We start from the raw sequence: 21,618 nt of genomic DNA on the forward strand, positions 1-21,618 counted from the left end.
GGCCGCTTCCGTCGCGGGGGCGGCGGCGGGTCCGGGAGCGGCGGCAGCAGGGGCTGGGGACGAGGCCGAGCTCTGCTGGCCGCGCCGCCATGAACTTCTTGCGGGGCGTCATGGGCGGCCCCAGCGCCGGGCCGCAGCCCTCCGGCGCCGAGACGGTGAGCGGGGAGGGGCGGCTGCTCGGCGGGGCCTAGCCGCTGCCGGCGGGAGCGGGGCTGCGCCGGGAGCCGGTGGCCGCGGGCCTGTGCCGGCGGCTTGCTTTCGGCTAGGCCGCGGCCCAGGGAGCGATTGCGGCTGCCGGTGTGGAGCCGCCGCCGGCCGGGACAGCGCCGTGCCGAGCGGGTCCGTCAGCCTCCCTCGGCGTCCTGCCCCGTTCCCGAGCGTGCCGGGGTTGTACTGACGGGCTCGGGTTTGTGCCGGTGGTGCCGCCTTCTGCTCGGAGAAGTGACGTTATCGCTTGAACGTGGGGAACTCACGGCTCGCCCGGGCATTTCCCGAGGTCGGGCTGTGTGAGGTGGAGCGCTTTGGAATCTGTTAGGCAGCCGTGGCAGCCTCGCTCTTACCACGCGCATCTTCTCCGTTTCCAGATTCAGAAGCTCTGTGACCGCGTAGCTTCTTCCACTTTATTGGATGACCGGAGGGATGCTGTACGTGCTCTTAAGTCGTTATCTAAGGTAAGTACCAACTTCCTGAAGAGCTGTGTGAGTTTTTAATAGTTTTGTGATATATTGCTTAAAAAGCTTTGTTTGGACTTTGAACTAGACCATTAACTATTCAATTTTTCCCAAATAGAAATACCGATTGGAGGTAGGCATCCAGGCTATGGAACATCTCATCCACGTTCTTCAGACAGACCGGTAAGCGTGTGGCTGGCTTCTGGCAGCCACCTCCAGCTTGCCAACCTGACCCTTCTCTGCTGCTGAAACCAGCAAATACAGGCTTGGCTCCGTGTGCCTGCAAAGCTAGGAGCGGAGCTGGGTTTCTAACAACTGCTGCCACGGTGGCTTTTAATGATGACAAACTTAGAGCATATCCAGAGGTGAGAAGAACAGAATTCCAGGAACTTGGATGAGAGGGACAGAAAGGCCAGTTCTACAGTAAAGGTGGCACCAAAGTGCATCTTAATGCTTCTCAGTGGTCAGTTTCCACCGCTGGGGAAAGCTAAATCTAAATTGACAATGTTAATTAAATACAGTATTGGAAAGAACCCAAATCAACCTGTTATTGGGCAAAAGGTGAACTAGACAGAAAGAAGAGAAAATTAAGTCAGCAAATGTGTATCTTCTCAGATGTGTGTCATCAGATAAATTAGTAGAATAATTCTGTCACGGGGAGTAATGCAGACATTTATATTGAAGGGTTCCAGTAAACAGGAGAGCTGGACTCCATGGCTGCTGTTAAGACAGATGATGAGTCTAAATACTTTATGTGGACTAGAATGTAATATGCAATTCAGCATGTAAAGTATCTTTGCTATCCCTCTCTTTCTGCCATTTATCGCATTGCTGTACTTGATTGTACCCACATGTTGTAATTTGGAACCTGTTTGCAGTCTTTCAGTCTGGATTTGAACATAAAGCTGGTAAACATAAAGGTTCATAAAGGCATATGTGGACTGCTTGCATGTGTGTACATGGGAAGCATCTTCTAATGTTAAGACAGAGGAGAACTAGGAAAAGCAGCAGTTCAGGGTCCAGAACGAGGTGTTATTTCAATTCTGTTGACTGGGTAGTTAAAAACGAATGTCTGGCCTACATGCAACTTGTGTGATGCAAACAGTGAGAGAAAAGGTTATAGATGTAACTGTCACTGACACGAAGGGGAAAGCCCTTCAAAAAATTAGGTCAAGGAGCCTGCTTTCATCCACTTACCTGCTCTTGAGGCCAGATTTGAACTTTGAGACGGGAGGCGGGGCTCTACTGATCTTCTTTCCTTTGAGATGCTGACCTGAACCCTTCAGAGCAGGAACTTGAGAGCTTTCCCTTGAGTGCTTTTTGGACTTCAGTTGTCCCTTTGGAATTTGTGTGTGCTGGAGCTCTGTGCAGATGTCTTGTGTGACTTGGGCTGCAGTTCAAAAAACAATAAATATATCTTTGTGGGTTTTGGGTTTTCAACTGAAAAAATGCTCTCTTCCACAAAATGTTGATAATCTGATTTCCTATTGCATGTTTTGTGGTAGAGCAGCTCATCAGCTGGCCTACATGTTGTATGTATGCTGTGGCTCATTTGAGAGAGGTTGAGTTGTAGCCCCTGTGTCTGATAAGTTCACGTGTGTGGGTGTCAGTGACTGCAGAGGTGAGGCTCTGGGGACTCAATACAAGGAATACAAATCAAAGTCAGCTCATCTGAGTAACGGGTTGAATAAATGAGTTGCAGGCTCAGCTGTCCCCGATGCCCGGTGTGACTGGCATATTGAACTTGAGAGGATGGCGGCCTGACAGAGGAGAGCGCTGTCATCGCTGTTTCAGTGCGGGCCCGTAGGTGTGATCTTTGGGCCTTTGCAGTGTCCACCTCAGGTGCCCTGAAGCTTTCTGCAGAAGTGGAAAATGCTCATTCCCTTCTCTATTTTTTTGCATTGCAGCTGCTTAAGATTATTTTTAAGAAGCAGCAATGCAACTTCAGAGAAAACAGAAGTCAAATGATTGACTCAAGTTGTCTTCTCACATGTTACTGTAGTCATGTGAGTGACTTGTGTGTGCTGGCCCTGTACATTTACACTGTTGCTGTGAAGTTCAAGCTTACAGAAGGTCTAATTTGATTAGAAAGATGAAAGGACCAGGAAAACAGTATGCTGAAGTCAAAATAGTTAGTGACTTCTGTTTTCCTCTGCAGTTTAGCTTTAGGGAAGTGTGTGCTTTTTCAGTGATTATTAGGTTGGCCTGAAGATGGGTGACTGAGCTCCTGAGGTGAAACTTTTTGGCCATGAAGCTGCTGATGGTTGTTATTTTATTGACTGGAGATGTTACACACCTATCTGCCTGTTGTCTGGGATGTGCACCTGTAGTTGCTGTGTTTTTGTGTGCATCAGAATGTGAACATAATCCACGGGATTCCCCTCTTAGGTCCCACTTGAGTAGAAGCAGGGCTTGTTTGGAGTATATCAGATGAGGCTTAATCTGCTCTCCAGCCTTTTTTTTGCAGGGGTGGGGTGTTTGGGTGGAAAGAATTACGGGGGAGGAGCCAGCAGCAGGCATGGGTCTCTTGAATTCTCAGCGTGTGAGTGGCATGGATAGCTGGTGTAGAGAGACCTGTAATGTGAGAACAGTAACAAGTGCAAACACACTTGTCTATTATGTCTTTACAAAAATTAATGGAATAGTTCAAGATGCACAACTGTTTGATCTTCAGCAGCATTTGTCTTGCTGGAATATGTAATAGCAATATGAAAAATTGAAGCAACTTTCCTGCTAAGAGATTATTATTTCCCAATGCAAATAAGCTCATTGTGAAATCAGATTCAATCGAAAAGTCATCTGGTTTTAAGACCTTCTCAGCCAAGTATGATAGCACAGCTCTTTTCTGAGAATTGTGTTAGTAATTATTCATGCAACCTTTGAGTAAAAAACTAGCTGTCTTTCATCTCCGATGTATCTCCTGATTTTGGTGAATCAACTGTTCCTTCCCTTGGGATTTGAAGGGATAAGCACAAGTATGGTATCAGCTCTGTAGTAGTAGTTCTTTCCTTCCTTCCATTTGCACTCTTATTGCTGTGCTAATCATTTACTTCCCTTGCAGTGTATAGCGCCTTTCTTTATCTCTTTGGTCTTTATCTCTTTATAAGGCATGCTGATATTTTCTTGACTCCGAAGTTGTTAGTACGAGGTGAGAGGCATTTTATAGCTTCATCTCCTCACTTTAGTAGGGAAAAGGCCTGGTTTGCATGGCTGTGCTGAAATTGTGAGTGCTTCTTGTGTCTTGTTCTCATTTCTGTCCTCAGATCTTACACTGTTGCTTCAACTTAGCTAGAGCTTTTATCCTGGAACAGAAATACACCACTTCTGTCTCTTAAATGAACATGTCATTTCACTTGTTATATGGTTTACTTGTAGAGTGCCTTAAGCTTCATCTCCTGCCTGATTGCTTAAAACTTGTCCTGTAGAAAACTGACTTCTTTCACTATTTTTTTCAGCTATGCACATCAGCTGTCTTGGAGCCAGGTAACACTCCTGAGGCAGCCTTTAAATGTTCCAGACTCTTATACACACCAGTGTTCTTAGGCCAGATGTTTATTTTGTAATATGAAGTACGAAGTGGGATCTACTAGAGGAGTTATCCTGACTTGCTGTCTAGATGTTGCCACATCCCACCAGGGATTATTTTGAAAAAAATTTGGCATTGACTGTAGAACAGACCAGTACCACTAACTGTTGGTGTGAGAGAAGGCACCAGAGCGAGAAGTCAACTTGATCTTTAACTGCTTTGGTTCTACTTACATAACAAGGTTTTTAAATTCCAGCGAGATAATTCTCATAGTTTGAAACATAATATGAACCTAAGAGAAAGTCACAAACCTGAGTTATTTATGTGCTATTGGTTCCAAATTTTCCAATTGTAATATGCTTTTCATTAAAATTTCTGTAAGAGGTAATATAAACGTCATTACCCCTTTGATAGCTTTTCCATTACTTGAGTTTTAGGGGTAACAAAAAGCCCTCGTTTCCAGGTGTGCTGTGCTTGATGACATGATAGAAACACTCTGCCTTTCCATGCTTTTTTTGACAGTATAGAAGATGCTTGTCTGTTCTGACAGTGAAAGGCTGTAGTTTTAGAACAGGTACAAACATTTTTGAGGCACCCTACCTGGGCAGGGCAATACAAGGGTGCCTTCACTTCCATATGATACTTCTTTGCTATTGTTTGTGAACTCATGGAGTGCTGCACTGACATCTTGGTCGTGTGCCACATGAAAGCACAACTAGCAGAGGGCAGGTGCCTGAGGTGGCTTATGCTGCCTTATTGCACTGCATAAAGGCTGCATCTTTTATGGATGCATGAGAGACTGGAAGTCTATTTCTTGACTGATACTCACTACAGAGCAAAAGCTGCACAGCTTCAGTCTGAACAGAATAATCAATAAGATGTTGTATGTGGTGAACAGCAGATGGTAGCAAGGCAGTGAACAGCAAAGATAGTATGCTGTGCTCCTTGTTTTGTGATGGGTTCCTCTTTCACAAGAGAAACAAGGCCTGCTTTTACCACATCTACATAAAATTTGCTTATTCTTTTGTAGCTGCTGTGAGGGAAAGGCAAAGCAAGGCTGCAGCTTGAGTTTTTTTAAGTTTCCAGGAAATAATTTCTATGTGTCTTTTCAGATGTGGAATTGTTTCAGTTACATTAAAAGGAAACCACAGGCTTTGTAGTCCTGTGTTGAAGAACTAAAATTACAATAAAGGGAAAACATAAGCAGGCTGGAAATCTGAGTATACCTGCTGGATGAGATGGTTTACATGGACTAAAAGCTTCTTTTACTTGCTTTGACTAACAGTTTGGCAGAGGAAGAGTTTTTTCCCCCCCCCCCCTTTTGTTTCCATTACAGCCCAGCTTAAAAGCAGGTGGTATGAGTTGAGTGAGGAAAAACTGAGGATAAAAGCATGTGTCCAGGGAGGATGTCAGCATGACAAGGACTCAATTCAAAACCTAAGGTGCAAGAACAAACTACACTGACATCTGATTGTTTCTACCTTTTGATTTAGTGTGAGAGTTGTAGAAAGGGTGGTGAGGTGTCCCTTTGACAGCTCGCTAAAGCTGTTGCTGTAGTGATACAAGAAATGTAGGTACGCGTTGTTCTGTTCTGTCTTCTCAAAGCTGGTGGATCACCCTGAAACATCTCTAGTTTTCTTGGTTGCAACAACTGCTGTAGGTCTCATCTTTAATTAGTGGTCTAGCAGAGATAGTTGGCCTCAATTAAGCTTTGGCTTTTAAGATTGCTGGTTATGTTGTTTTTAGGCCTCTGCTCTGAACTGGCCCAATAGCTTCTTAAAAAGCAAATTTATCTTTGGTGTGGAGGCCTTATTTTGTATGCCTTAGACGTCAGTGAAAGCAAATACTGAAAAGCTTGAATGAGAGTTCTTATTTTGCCAGCATGCTCTTCTGATGCTGGGGCAAGACATGAAAACAACTGTGAGGTATGTCTCCCTGCACTCTGAAGTGCCTTCCTTTGTGATGTTAGGTTTTCTTTTCCTTTGTTTTTTGACCAGCTGTGCTTTCATACTTTTCTGGTTTATAAGCAACAAAGCAATCAGCAAAAATGGTGAGATTTCCCCCCCCTAAACTCTTGCACTCAGTCTTTGTTGTAGCATAAGGTTTACAGATTGTTTAGGCTTTGTAGTGCAGAAGAAATAGGTCTCTCTTAAAGCAGGGTTTATTAAGAGAAGAGATTTGGGTGGACTAATGTTTTGGGGTTATATTGGCTGCCCGGCAGCTTCCTGGGGATGCTTGGAGTTCAAAATCCCCTAATAACTGGGTGTAGTCCTGGTTGGTGACACAGAGGCTGGCCTTTTCGGGAGAATCCGCAGCTGTCGCCATGGATTTCATGTGGAGAGCAAGCTTTTGGCCCCTGGTTCTTGCTGACAGGGTAGCAGGGAGGGTCTTTCCTGGGACGGTGCTGAAGCTTGTCTGCAGCTTTCTTGAATGACTTTCTGGGAAGGGGTCTGAATCCCTCTGAGAGATTTCTCCCTAGTATACTTGAGTAGCAGGTTGGAAGGAGTGACTCAGGCAATGGAAGTCATGCTTACAGTGAAGCTTCCTGTCTGGTCATCCTGTGTCACCAGACTTTCTGGATATGGCTGCCTGAGGGAATGGAACTGGGAAAAGGAGTTCGACTCCATTCAGGGACTAGGCAGTTCCATGGTTACATGGTATTACAAAAATGTCTGTCAATATCAGTCCTTCGCACTTGAACTAATTCTGCCTGTGCAGAAAAACAATGTTGTAAGAGTAGTTGGAAATAAGTCATTAAAGAAAAGTGGTTCTTTCATTTGCAGTTCAGATTCTGAAATAATTGGCTATGCCTTGGACACTCTCTACAATGTAATATCGAATGACCTAGAAGAGGAGGAGCAAGGTAAGCGCTTGGTAGTAATAGTTCTATTAACTGTGGGGGTGCTTTCCTTGGTGGGTTTTTTCAAATTATAAACTGTAATACTCTGTGATTTACTAATGCTAAGACTTGCTTTGTTATTGTGTAGCTGTTATGACAACGCTAAAAATCTTGTTGTATGCAGCTTGCATTAAAGTAATACTGGATCTTTTGCTTATAAATTTCAAAAACTATGTGCTGTGAACAGCAGCCAGGTTGGAATAGGAAAATTCTTTTTTTTTAGTTTGTAAATAAAGAATCGAGTAATTTTTTGCTATCGGGAAAGGACAGTTCTGGCTGTTACTGTCAAATGGGACATTAAGATCTAATGATTTAAGAAGGATATTGAGAGAAAATCTCAGGTGCTTATGATGAGGTGGCTATATGTAAGTGTGAAAGCCTCCTTTTCCAGCCCTACTGTGGCATTTTAGAAAGAGACTCTGCCTGTCCTTCCCAAGATAGCTACATGTAGAAGTAGTCACTGTACAGCTAGGCTGTGAAACTCCCAGACCCCCCTGCCTTTATTTTCAAAGGCCTGTTTTGATCGGCCATCAAATCTGGTCTCAAAGGCCAGTTAAGTGGTTACAGCTCTTAAAAATAACCCCCTATTTCACAGAAACATCAGTACACTGAAGAAAATGACAGCAGTTACCCAAAGTAGGCTTGAGCAAGAAGAATGTTCCTTAAATACATGAATAGGAGCTGCGAGTGCCCAGACTGAAGAAGAGCCAGATGCTTGTGACAAGTAGAACAGCTGTGTATTATAACCATTTCAGGCTCTTGAAGAGTGCGGAGGGCAGGACAGTCAGAGTTTCCTTGTTTTGAACATCAAGGACGTGTCTAGAGAATGGGGATGGCATCTGGCTGAGGGCCATGCAAATGCTAGCTTGGGAGGAGGCCTCAACCCAAGTGCGATGTCTGTCAGATGCTGAGCCTTTATGCACTTGCTCTCATCACCATCACTGGGGAGAATGGAGACCGGGTACTAGTTACAGTCATGCAGGCAGCTGCCAAGTAGGTGGCTCTGCCAGAAAGATTACTAGCCGTTAAGCTGAAGCAGGGTGTATAGTAGTGCCAACTGCGGGATTCAGTTGACCTTTCTGACATTTTACTTGTGCATTGTTGCAGGTGTTATTTGGAAACCCACTTATGTTTGTATTTGCAAATCAGGTCTTGGCTTGATCACTGTTTAAACTAGTAATTGAAGCCAAAGGGTTGTAGTCTTGCTTTCCAAGACTTTAAGGGGAAGATATCAACAACAAATAAAAAAGCTTGTAGGACATCCATTCTAATGAATGTGAAAATCTATCATGCCAGCTTGCCCCAAAAAATTCAGAGGTCTTTGACAAGCATAAATAGAGTGTGAGCAGAAGATGGCTGAATATCTGTGGGTTCATAACATCCTGGTTTGCCATGGACCTCAAGAGTCTTTCTAGTTCTTCACAGCACTTGTATCTCATTTTTCAGTTTCCATTACATGTAGTGGAGTGCAAATGCTCCTGTGAATGGGCAAAATATGAGGTGATGCTGCCATTTGAGTTGAAGTATCTTGTCTGCAGTATCTACCCCACGATATTTCTTCAAAGGCTCCTTAAGTGATAAATAACCTTATGGAAAGTAGGTGAGGGTTCTCCAATATGAATAAATTTATGCCAGTATGTTGGCATTATGTTGCGTGATCTGTCCTTTCACAGTACCTTCTGCAATGAACTGTCTTGTCTTACGTAGCTGCAAGAGACTTTCAAGCTGAAATCCTTCTGTGATATGATATTCTTAACCATCTCTCAAATTGTTGCTTTGCTTATCTGTCCTCCTTTTCCTTGTTTGTCCAGTTGCCTGATCTTGATGAAAGAGGTTTTGAACAAGATCAGTTTTACAGTGCTGGTGAATCCATGTTCATGGTGGTGGCCTTGATTATGGACTCGACAGAATGTTATTAGCACGCTATTACAAGGAGCAAAGAACTGACAAACTTGAGTTATGTGAGATCACCAGTGTTGTAACAGTATGGGGTTGTTTAGTTCAGCCACTTTCATAAGAACTACTCGAAGGAGTAATTGCTGCTGTAGAAAGCTAGGATGGCTGCTTGTAAAATCTGAGCCTATGCTGCTATTGGTTGTGCTGTTTGGAAAGCTATTCAACTTGTAAACCTTTCTCTTGTTTCTTTTTCTTTTATCTGCATTGACAGATGATTCTGAAGGTAAAAACCTTTACTTGTATAAATATGGCACTTTGTTTTAGGCCTAGTTTGCTACTCACACCTGTAACACTCGCTACTGTTTAAAAAAGACACTGTAAAGACTTGCATTGAAGCTTAGTGAAAGATTTTTGCATTCTGCTTTGTACATTTTCTTTGGAGCTGAAGCATCTTCCCAATTTTATTTCTCATGTGATGAGAAATAATGGGCATGTTGAATGCCAGCAGATCTCTGGAGATTATAATAATAAATTCTTGTTTAGGATGTCATGTGCAGCTTCAGAACTGGTAGGATTTTAATGAGCAAAAGTTTGTGAACAGTGTCTGTTTTCAGGCAGCCCTGAAGTTCGACACAAATGCATGTGCTACACGTAAGCATCCTTCACAGTGTCTCTTTTAAGCAATGCATGTTAAAATACAGTGTTCAATTCTACTGTAAGTTACTACTAACACTTTGTATGTTCTCCTTTTAAAACTGGTTTTATCAAAATGTACTTTGTTTATTTTAAGATTAAATTCTAGTTTGCAGTGCTGCTTGTTAGTGAATCACTAAGAGCTAATCTTGATAGATGGAAGTTGTTCTCTTTGAGCCCTGTGAATGTGTAGATTTAAAGACCGATTATGGGTTGAAGTCTGGTTGCAAGATCTGTAGTGTATCCACATAAGTAGAAGATGCAGTTTCACTTTGCCTTTTTCTTTCTGTCTGGCTCCTCTCTTTTTTTTTTTTTTTTTAAATTTAAATTTAGTGGAAGAAATACTGATAGGAAAAAGCAAGAGTTGAGAGAGAAAAAAAAGAAGACAATTTTAATTTGTCCCTTTTATGGAAGAATTCTAAACGTCCTGAACTAGAGTCAAGCTTTTGGAATAAATAAAAACTACAGCTAACTTGTAAGAGGCCGTGTAAGTTGAGTACACTGCTCAGGTTTTGCCTTGGTACTCAGAACTTGTGCAAGGACAAGAGTTGAGATTAGGAGGAATCCATAGGTCAAACACTTGCTGTTTGTAGGTGAGTTTGGGAAAGAACAAGATGTTCAGTCACGGCTCGTGGAAAATTCAAAATGAAATATTTTGACTTAAGCATCTATTTAAAAAAGTTTAGGTCTATAAGCTTTCCTTGGTTTACAGCAAGCTACAGCGTGTGCAATCCATGTATGACAGTCAGCTGAGTTGCTCTTATTCTACAGTAGCAAGTGCAGCAACTGAACTTTTGTGGAGTTGGCTTACCTGTTTTGGGTTTTTTTTGTTTAATCATGTAAACCAGGAGTGACCCAGACTTGATAAGCCCTTCAGCTTCAGAGAGCTCACTATCGGACTTGTATTCTGCTAGATGCTGCATGCCTGGGCTGGAGTTATTTTAGCACACAGTCTGTCCTCCCTTTTGGCATTTTTTGTTAGTATTTCATCGTTTCTGCAGCTGTAAATTTACAACAGACTGGTGCTGCTTCTCTCTCCCTCTTGTAAGCTACCTACCTATAAGCCTGCTCCAAGGGAGAACTGTAGCTGTACTACGTTAGAGAAATGATCAGCTACTCTCTTTGTTTGGCCTTCCAGACACCAAACCTCCTTCCTGTATTGGAAATCCTTAAAAATGAGATCTTACAAACTGATACCTTGAAGCAAATCACCACCACTAACAGCTTGAATTGGGTTGGTTGAATTTACATTGTTTTCTTGGCACTAAATTTTTATGGTCCTTTCATTTCTCTGTTTTGCCATACCCCTAACAAGGTACAGAGTTTGAAGATTATGTGTGGTCTTTGACCCTTTTTACAGCTGCTCAGTTGTTAATGGTTTGTTAGTGACTCCTTGATAAGGCTGTAAATCCTGTGGTTTAAGCAGGAGAAAAAAATCCTTGTTTTGCCTTTACTTGACCAAATCAAGACCTTAGGATTTGGTCAGAAATTCAGTGGCTTTACCACGTATTTCCTGTGGTTTCATCAGCTAGTGTGGGATGGTGTTGCAGTCCTGAATGTACATCTGCATGATTTCTAGGGCAACCTGATTTCGAAGATGAGCAGCAGTGTCTTTGCTGCGGCTCTTCAGTGAAGCGTTGGGCTGCCTGAACTGCCTAAACTGCAGAATAGAGCCTGGGCAGGTGGCAGCGTGCTCTGTGGGACAGGAGGGGCTTGGCGGTTATGAAGAGAGAAGGCACCAAAGCAGCACGTTGTTTGCGGGATGTGTAGGGAGAGGGAGCTTTGTAGGGGGAAGGGTGCTTGGCTGGAATTGGGTATGAGTGGATGTACCCTGTGTATTGCTCCCCTAGCAGTTAATTTGTGTTCATTGGCTTCCTGTGATGTTGCAGAAGCCTTGTGTAAAGACAACCAAGCAAAACCCAACCTGTTTTTTAAACTTCGTGAGAGACTCATTTCATATGGGGTGGCCACTGGTGTCATGTACAAGTGAATTCCTGCCCCTATTGAGAGGGACTCGATTTGAACTACTGGGGAGCTGTTGAAAAGCTGAGGTCTCAGAAACTGTACTGGACTTGAATGAAATGTCTTCTCTTCCTGTCCAAAATGAAAGTATAATAAAACACTCCCTTTGAATTAGAATTGCTCTTCCTCAGCTTTTCAACTGAAATTCCTTAACTATGCCAACCAGTAGTACCTACATACAACTGTTTTGTGAAATAGCTTTGTAAATTGTCCTTCAGCCTAGAAAACAGCAGTGGTGCAGAGATGCTGTTTGCATGTTTTCTGTTGTTTTGTGGAATGCTTTTGATTTTTTTTTTTGTGCAACAGTGATGCATGAAATAATTGTGTAAGACAGTTCATGTACTACCCCAGCTCCTCACAACTGAAGAGTAAATAACAGAATGGGACTTCATTTCCCTTGTGGAATTAATTCAGATTCCAAAACTGAGAGGTTTTGATGCTCATCTGTGTCAAAGTTACTCTCCTTTCCTGATGTTTAGGTATTTTCTATTGCTAAACCAAAATAAATAAATGAGGTGTTTGAGCCATTTAGCTTTAGATGGTTTATATTCCCCAGCGCCTGCTTCAAGCCTCCTGGTATGAAATGTACTTTGCTTTTGTGCAGTAGTGAATAGTCCTTATAAGGAACTTCTCTACTGGATCAGTTCAACTGCATGCGAATGCAACCACTTTGGGGCTTTCTGCTTCTCCTCTTCTGGGAGGATTCTTTTTTTCTCTCTGAATTCTCTGCTCACTTAAGAGTGTGCTTGGTTATACCTGCAACAGGCAAGTGTGAGGGTGACAACTGTGAAACTGGTTGATTATGATCAATGGAGATAGGATTTTTTTCTTTTAATGCTGAAATGAGTTTGTTTAGTAGATTCTTGGTTCCCTCCTATTTTTAAAACAAAATATCTATTAACAGAATCTATGTTTAGAATAATGTAGGTTTTCTCTTTTGAGCAAAGTTTGTGTCAGTGTTTATTTTGAAAATAATTCAATCAACATTATAGCAGTGACTTTCAACCTTTTTGTCACCCATGGCCCTATTTTAGTAAGAATAAAAAAATCACAACTACCTGAAGTTTTTCCAATCGTGTGCTGTAATACATTGTTTTTTACTATTACAGAAGAAAACTTACCAAAACAAGTTGATGATTTGGGAAGTCAATTTACAGAGATTTTCATTAAACAGCAAGAAAATGTCACACTCTTGTTGACTCTTGTGGAGGTGAGTAACAGTATTATACTTGGAATACTGAGGGATATGTAGTGCTGTACAGGGAGGTTATCTTAATGGTTAAAGCTATGTTTTTACCTTACTGGTGAAGCCTATGTCAAATGTGAGGTATTCTTAGACACAGTGAATGTGGGTTTGGAGGTGAGTCAAGACTATGACCTGGATGAATGCCATTAGTGCAGCTTTTAAGACAGGATAATATTGAAAGGGTTTTAGATATTTGATTAGAAACAGTAAGAATTATTGGTCCACGAACAGCAACTGTTGTCACTCATAGAAGGATAACTTTTCAGATTACCATTAAATGATAATGAGATAGTAATGGCTGTTGAGATGCACTTCAAATAGAAAGAGTGACTGCTTTCCATCAGCATGATGTGTTTAACTCATTTTCCAGTGGTTTTATTCTCAAGGACTGCTTCTTTATTTTCAACTGCTAAAAATTTTATTTCCAAACTAAGAATATGATTGTGCTAGAGAGAGAAAGAAAAACATGAATCTTTTTTCTTTTTTTTTCTTTTCAGTCCATCTTCAGTAAAAAGGTGATGTTGTTCTCTTCCCGTAGGAAACTTAAGTCATGTTTTCAGCAGTATTAAACGTTTGTCAATATATGTGAGGCTTAATCCCTTGAATGCTGAATTTTAGCCTCAGTAGATGGAAATGCAAATCAGGAGCACAGTTTTGTAGGCTATGATTAGTGAGTTAGTGAAATTATTTTTCTGAAACTTCAGTTTGTGGCTGACAGTCCTATAAAACTATTTTGTGAGGTGAAAGGTTGGCTTATAAACATACTCCTGAGATTAATAAATGCAATACATGTTTTAGGAAAATCCAAGATATACTTGATTGATGTATCTGTTACAAGTTAGACTAGGATCTACTCTGCAGCAGGGTGCTGTTGATTTTATTGATCCAAATCTGAGATCTGCCAGTTCAAAACAGCAAGCATCTGTCCTAAAGATAGGTGAAACCTGTACGTGGAGCTGCATGGCTGTTGGCACTAGCTTGGCGTGCAGTTGCACACACAAGTGTCATTTGATAAAAATGTATATAGCATTGTGCAGAACTGGAAGCTTGCAGTGAGTTTTTTTAAGTCGTGTTCTTTTTTCTCTGCTGATGCCATAGTTCAGCATCCTCTTTGCTAGCAATATCAAGCCATTCAGAGTTTGTCCTGTACAAGAGTCAGTTTTAGAAAAAGCTTTATAAACCATCTAGCCTGTTTGATGAGGCAGTTAGAAAATTGATTAGCTACGACCTCTGTCTTGCAAGAGTGGAGAAGTTTACCTTGACCAGTAGCTGAGGTAGGTAGGGTACTGAGGAGAGGATGACATGCACTCAGTTTTCACTTGTAACCAGAAACAGGGTTAAAATAAGACTGCTTGTCCAAATAAATGATCAGCTGGCTTACTTGCAGGTGATGCTTTAAAACCAGCGGGGTTGGAAGTACAGAAAGCTCTGTGAGGTGACTCAGTTGAGATGTGGGTCCAGACACCAGCTGTTGAATGAGTTTGAGCTGACTCGGGGAGCCCAAAGGTTTGTTGTGCTTGGTCAAGTCTGTCCATGGACTCAGTTCTTGAGTTTTTTTTTCTTGCTGACAAGACCCACTTTAAACAGAGAAGCTGCTGTTACTGTTTGGGAATAGGAAGAAGATATAAAAAGGCTTGCTGTTCTTTCCCTCTTGGATTTATGAGTAATGTGGGAGGATTGGACTGACTGGTGTTTAGAAAGAAGAAATACCTAGGAAACCTACCCCCAGAGGAGAGGGAGGAAAGGAAATGGCTGGGAGTCCATGTTGCTGATGGTAGACTAGAAAGAACCACAGAACAGGATAGTGTTTTGACTTGCTGGCTGTGTGCTGTAATAGGATGGATGAAAAAAGTGACAGATTAAATTCTTTGGTGTCTATTCATAACTGACATCTAGAAGAGAAAGGTTAATACTGAGGAATTTATTAATGTACTTTTTCTCCATCTTTGCAGGAATTCGATTTCCATGTTCGCTGGCCTGGAGTGAAACTACTTACATCCCTCTTAAAGCAGCAAGGAACTCAAGTGCAGCAGATAATTCTTGTCAGCCCTATGGGTAAGCAGCCAAGTTTATTGCTGATAAACTTGAAGCTGGAAGCTTAGCAAACATCATAGCAGAGGGCTAGAGGAGTGCTGATCAAGGTGTTTTAAAGACCTCTAGCATGAAAAAGCTGCACCTTTTTTACACTCTTCTTTTTTAATGCATTTCCTACAGGTGTTTCCAGACTCATGGATTTATTAGCAGACTCTAGGGAGGTTATACGAAATGATGTAAGTACAGAACAAAGGCAGTTTATCCTCTGAATAAATAGTAGCTGTCAATTGAATTGCTTAGTACTTGTGCAGAATTTGGATTAAGTTAAACCAATGCACGTGATGAAATCATTGTGGATGCTAATTGGGAATATTTCATTCCTCAGTTGAGCTGGGTGGCTTTTGGATGTCTTACCACAATTCACATACACAGTAACAGTTTGCTTTTGTTATTTAATGCAAACATTGACCCTTGTGTAGGGTTTTCCTAGTATGTTAGCTGATCTTCCTCTTGGCCTTTTGTCAGGTTCGCTTCAGTTCTTCCTCGTTACTCATCAGATGTCAGAATGGTCTAATTACTGCAGAAGAGATGATGTGCTTTACAAGTTCCCTCTTTCTTTTGAATAGCCACGTCGCATCCTTTTTAACAGTACTGTGCTTCTATGTTGAAGTGCAGTGAGGCGTGAAGGAGCTATCGTGTGGTGTCCATGGTGGGTTCTGTTAGATGTGCCGAATTGCAGGGCATGCAGTTCTGTCCTGTGATTCTGGCTGAGGATTATGTTGCTGATTTAGCATCCTTTTAAGAGCTGTGACTTGTGAAAAGCAAGGTAGTTCTAGTAAAACTAAGTTTTAATTTCTTCTCTCTCCCACCTGTTAAGGGAGTCTTGTTGTTACAGCAATTGACAAAAAGTAATGCAGCCATACAGAAGATTGTTGCCTTTGAAAATGCCTTTGAGAGACTTCTGGATATCATAACAGAAGAAGGAAACAGTGATGGAGGTACAGAAAAGTCTATGACTTAGAGTCTTGTACTTCTGTACAAACTATTAGGTGACAATGTTTACAGGCTGACGTGAGTATGTAAGTGGAGCTAGGTCAGTGGATAGAAGGATCAAAACAAACACCCTGGTTGTAACAAATCAAGCAAAAAGAGATTGAGCAAGTAGGCAGGGTTTCAAGATCTTTGAAAACTAGTCTTGAGATAGTTAAAACATCAGTTAATTTGTCTGCGCATGTGTGCATGAGTGTGTATGTTCCTGTTTGGCTTAGGTCTGTGGATGTCTATAGTTCGAATGGCAGTGTCAGATATGTGTATGCTGCATTTGTCACAGAGTTAAGCATCTGCATTCCTCCTGCAAGAACCTTGAATGCTAGGAGTGGCTGGGGATAACAGCTTGCTGAGTTTCCCCAGCTGCAGTAATAACTTCAGTTTCCTGGTCAGCTCCTTGCTAAATCATTTACCTGTTGTGGGGGGAAAGGATATAAAAATGAGCAAAAATGATGCAGCACTTAAGTGCTCTTTTTACCACCAGTCGTAGTTTGCTACAGGATCTGTTTCAGTAACAAGACAGGTTGCTGCTCCATGACCTTTCTGTGGGTTGCAGGAGCAGTTAATGCTTCTTTCGCGGCTCAATTATTCTAGGTATGTTGGCATGGAAGGATTAAGCAAACCTTTGATTCAAAGCTGCTATTTTTAGGCAGTTAATAATTTTAGGAGACTTGGTATATAAATTCCCAAGTGCTTCCCCCCCACTTGCGTGTCCATTCCTCCTGCCTGCAGCCCTGCTGAGGGCTGCATTGCTAGCGATGGCTCTGTAGCAGGAGTGGGAAGGGGGAATGTGTCAGCGGGTCTCTGTTCTATCACTCCCCAGTCTGGCACTGCCTGTGTGTTTTCGGAAGTGCAAGGAGTAAGTCTTTATCCTTTCTGTCGAGTCTGGATTTGGAGGCATCCCAGCAGTACTAGAAGCGGCGTGCCTTTATTTGTGTTATCTTCTGGACAGAGTTGTCTGAGGGTTTTCTCTTCACAGAGTACGTAGTTGATGAGCATCTGTAGTGCTTTTTCAGTACAGCTAAAATCTGAGGGCAAAAAAAAAAGCTGTTGCAACTCCAGTGAGTTGAGTTTGAATTGGCTCATTGTAAGGGCTATTTCTAAGAATTGTTTCTCCACCAAAATAACCCAGAAAGAAGCTGTGAAATGAGTTGAAGATGTAGCCAGCAATTAAAGAGAATGAATGTGTAAGCCAGTAAGTATTGCTGCATTTGAATCACAATGCAGTTCAAGAGAAACTTCATTTTAGTGCTTAAGTAGACAGTGTAGCCTGACTCTGAAATATGTATGCTTCGAGACACAAAGTGATTGTGAGTCTTTGTTTGAAGTTCTTCCCATTCCTACCCATTAACTCATACAAACTGTATTTGCTTTGGAAATAATGTTTTTGCTTCAGACATGTGGAAGAAAGACAACTATGGTTTCCTTGGAAATATGCTGGATCAACATCGATATATTTAATTTAGAGTGACCTTTGATTATTTTTTCACACGTGAGGTTCACAGTGCTTGATCCAAATCTAATGTTTGTTAAGAATGAAGAGTTCAGAAGTGTGTGCTCTCTTCCATCTGGAACAGCCTTAGTGCATGGAGGAGCTAGTTAGTTTTCTGTGTCATCTTTTGATTGATATTTTGATCTTTTGTTTTTTATCTCACCAGGAATAGTAGTGGAAGACTGCCTCCTCTTATTACAAAACTTGTTGAAGAATAATAATTCAAATCAGAATTTCTTCAAAGAAGGTTCATACATTCAGCGTATGAAGCCTTGGTTTGAAGTTGGAGATGACAACTGCGGGTGGTCTGCACAGAAAGTAACTAATCTTCACCTAATGCTGCAGGTAAAACAATTCATCTAACTCCTAAGCACTGTTGGCAGTGCTTTTTCAGCTCTCTTGCAATGAAGAGTAAGTGTAATGTAACAGTTAACTGCGAAATCCATGTGTTGTCTAGCTCAGAATTGGCTACCAACATTCATGAGACGTACTGCTTTCAGCACAAATACTATTGCCGAATTGTGAATTTGTAACGGCTGGCGTATCGCATAACTTCAGTTTGTGAAACTTAAGATGTAACAGTGATTTGAGTGAAATACATAATCAGGGGTGTTCTGTACAAAGAATCCTCCTGTATGAATCCATGTATGGCTGTGGTGCATTAACAGAGTTCCGGTAGCTGCTTTCACTATGGGTTCATAGTTATTGATTGTTGGACATCTTACCTTCTACTCATCTCTCCAAAAAAACTGAAATAAAGTTTTCCTGTTCTGTGCACTTTGTGTGGAAACTGAACATTAATGATGAAGGTAGTTTCTCACTCTCTGATATGTAGTTCTGACAAATGGTGAGCCAAATAATAGATTAGTTACAGCTTGAGTTCTCATCACTTAGTTGCAATGTTTGCAATGAAGTCAGATATTTGAAGATTTTGGCGGTTTTCACTTGAACTTAAAATCAAATGGCCATATGTAGTGACGAGATGAACGTGCTGTTTAATTGTTGTCTTCTATTTCCATTTTTAGGAGCAATTCTGTTTCATGGCTAAACTTCAAATGGGCAAATTTTGTTTGCATTTCAGAAGGTCTCAGGCTCTCTTCACATAGAAACGTTTCTTTTTTCTAGCTTGTGCGGGTACTTGTGTCTCCCACAAATCCTCCTGGTGCTACCAGCAGTTGTCAGAAGGCAATGTTTCACTGTGGGTTGTTACAGCAGCTCTGCACAATCCTGATGGCAACTGGAGTTCCTGCTGATATCCTGACAGAAGTAAGAGGGAGCAAGTAGATGTAGGGATGGGGGCAACTAAATGGGTGAAAGCAGGAGTCTACAGGGATAACTGGTTGCTGTAGAGACCAACTGCAATTAAAGTACTTGCTAAGAAAGTAGCAAGAAAGGTGCAAGAGATGTCAGCTTCCTGTGTGGGCAACAGAAATGTAAGGTAGCTTTTTACGTTATATTCTGCAACCAGAAAGTATTCAGATTTGTTTTTCTGTTGGATTTCAGCATACCCCAGGGTGGCTGAACTGATTCATGTTTTTCCCTGTTTTAGGGGTGTGGTTTTTTGTTGTTTTTCTCTTTTGAGAGAGTCTTAGAAGTATTCTGACTTGGCAGGTTTCCAATGATGAGGGATTTCTAGCTTCTAGAAAGCCCTGTCAGCAGTGTAGGATGAGGTATTCATTCCTTGATAAAATGATATGCTTAGATTGAGTGTAGACTGGTTCCTTTGGCATGGCGTCCATTCCAGTGCTTTTATCTCTTAAAAGGTTTCACCTTTCAACTTTAAAATGTGCACTTTAACTGGCTGTCATAGCAAAACTGATCTGACATAGAAAATTAAATTGGAGGTAACTAGGTATGACAGAGCTGTCTGAGATTTCTGTCCCTTAACCTTTGCTCAGCATGCTTCACAGCTGTTAGTTGTTTGGATTTAAATTGAAATGGTTTTATTGAATAAATCTCTATGCTGAGACCTGGTATGAGTTGTCAGGGTGATCTTGAATAATTTCGAGTGATCTAGATGGTAATTATGGCTCACATTTAATTAACTGTCCATTTAATTTTTTTCTCTGTCTTTTCTGTAGACTATTAATACTGTATCAGAGGTCATTCGAGGATGCCAGATGAATCAAGACTACTTTGCCTCTGTAAATGCACCTTCTAATCCACCAAGGTAGAGGAAGAAAAGTGTTTAACTGTGTTAGGTAATGATGTATTGGTATGGGCAATGGCAGTCTAATCCAAAGGATTGTTTAAATTCAGAGTTTGGAATTAGGATGCAGAGCAACAGCTTCAAGTTCACGTTGGGTGTATTAGATATAGCATGGAGGTGTCGGGTGTGTTTCCACAGAGATGAGGCCTAGAACTGATTTTATTTGTTGTGTGGTACCTGAAAAGCAAATGGGCAGTAGTTGAGAAAATCCCAGATTGGGACAAGCTGCCAGTGTCAGCCAGAGGACAGTCTGCAAAAGGATTTACAGGCTAGGAAAATAGGCAGGTAATTGATATTTACTCAGACTGGGGAACAGCAGGTGTTGGCTTAATGAGATCTTAATCTCAACATTTGAATATGAGGGTGAGGGTAGAAAAAGAGCATTCTGTATTACAAGTTGCTGGTGGCTTTATGAGGCATCTTCTATGGTATCACTGAAGCTATCAGGGAGTAGCAGGGGACTCAATGGGAAATGAAAGTATTGTGGAGGAACACTAGCTCGCTGCAGTCGTGTATAATGAATCTACTGGTTTGTGTTTTAAATAACTGAAAAACTTTGGAATTAAAATCAAAGGTTTTACAAAAGTGTTTGAAATGTAATAGATGGAGTAGGCAAAAGTCTGTTTGCTTACCTGGAGAACATGCTCCAGATAGTGTATCTGCAGTTGTCTTCATTCACAGCTTTGTCCTAATGGTTTTCCTTGTTTCTTTCCAAACAGGCCTGCAATTGTCGTGCTTCTGATGTCCATGGTAAATGAGAGGCAGCCTTTTGTGCTGCGTTGTGCCGTTCTCTACTGTTTCCAGTGCTTTTTATACAAAAACCAAAAAGGACAAGGAGAAATTGTTTCAACGCTTCTGCCATCTACTATTGACGGTACACAAAGCTAACGTCTCTGCAGTGAATTGTAAACTAGCACAAATGTTTACTGCATCAACTGATGTTTTTTCCAAAATTATTTACCTGCCATTAAGTGTGATCCAAGCAAGATGATTTGGCTTATGACTTCTCTAAAACTTCACTAGTTTCATTTTTTTGGGTTTTAACTGTATGTTGCTGTCTTAAATATTTTGCCGGTTTTGTGGCTTGTTTTAATCTTACTTATACCTCTTGGCCGTTCTGGTAGCGACAGGTAACTCTGTCTCAGCTGGCCAGCTGCTCTGTGGGGGCCTCTTTTCCACGGACTCTCTCTCAAACTGGTGTGCTGCTGTGGCCCTGGCCCACGCGTTACAGGAAAACGCCACTTTGAAAGAACAGCTCCTGAGAGTTCAGCTGGCAACAAGCATCGGCAACCCACCAGTGTCGCTGCTGCAGCAGTGCACCAACATCCTCTCGCAGGTACGGCACCAACTGCCCCCCTGCTTTGGGTTAAAACTCCGGGAATCCAGGAACAATGCTGCTGTTGTGCAGGTGCATCTCAGGAAGACATGAGTGCTAGCTTAATGAGGACAAGGATTTTGCAGATGTTTTTAAGCTTTACTTAAAGCACTCTATGCTTCAGGGGGAAGAGAAAAGCAAGAAATCTTGCTTTTTTATCAGTGATTGCTGCTTGATGTTGTCTGGAGGTAGGCAGAGGGTCCTAAAGCATCTAGACCTTAAACTTGGTTTAAGAGGCAAGGCAAACTGGCAGGATCCCCAGTCACATTTTGTTTCTGAAGTGGTGCCTGGTTAGTATTTAACCTGTAACTGCTAACTTGAAACATCTTGAAAATACCAGGCTCTCATGTATTGATTGTTGTTGGTTTTGCTATTCAAAGCTAAAAGCTTTTTTGAACTTCTTCAACATGTTAACACATGGCTTAGCAAATGAGAAGTGAGTGGACTTCATCTCCTAGCCTGTGCTTCTTTGTGACATTTGCTTCTGTTACGCATGCTTTTTTCCCAA

At 41.6% G+C, this 21,618-nt stretch overlaps 1 protein-coding gene across 10 annotated transcripts in view; it reads left to right on the forward strand.

Moving 5' to 3' along the window:
* The window catches only part of USO1 (USO1 vesicle transport factor), a 37,304-nt gene continuing 15,686 nt past the window's right edge, over nt 1-21,618 (forward strand). For 2 of the 10 annotated variants that reach the window (XM_074823344.1, XM_074823348.1), the window contains exons 1-14: nt 1-155; nt 585-671; nt 790-854; nt 6,981-7,060; nt 9,264-9,275; nt 12,817-12,917; nt 14,906-15,008; nt 15,168-15,223; nt 15,865-15,985; nt 17,693-17,871; nt 18,652-18,792; nt 19,608-19,696; nt 20,455-20,609; nt 20,860-21,071. In XM_074823344.1, the coding sequence (XP_074679445.1) occupies nt 90-155; nt 585-671; nt 790-854; nt 6,981-7,060; nt 9,264-9,275; nt 12,817-12,917; nt 14,906-15,008; nt 15,168-15,223; nt 15,865-15,985; nt 17,693-17,871; nt 18,652-18,792; nt 19,608-19,696; nt 20,455-20,609; nt 20,860-21,071 (1,467 nt within the window). In that variant the 5' untranslated portion in view covers nt 1-89. Of the gene's footprint in view, nt 156-584; nt 672-789; nt 855-6,980; nt 7,061-9,263; nt 9,276-10,897; nt 10,920-12,816; nt 12,918-14,365; nt 14,460-14,905; nt 15,009-15,167; nt 15,224-15,864; nt 15,986-17,692; nt 17,872-18,651; nt 18,793-19,607; nt 19,697-20,454; nt 20,610-20,859; nt 21,072-21,618 lie in introns of those variants that run through there. The other 8 variants (XM_074823346.1, XM_074823349.1, XM_074823347.1 and 5 more) reach the window with 6 other exon arrangements.

This window comes from Strix aluco, chromosome 4 (genome assembly GCF_031877795.1).
Source record: "Strix aluco isolate bStrAlu1 chromosome 4, bStrAlu1.hap1, whole genome shotgun sequence".
In the NCBI taxonomy this organism is placed as follows: Eukaryota; Metazoa; Chordata; class Aves; order Strigiformes; family Strigidae; genus Strix; species Strix aluco.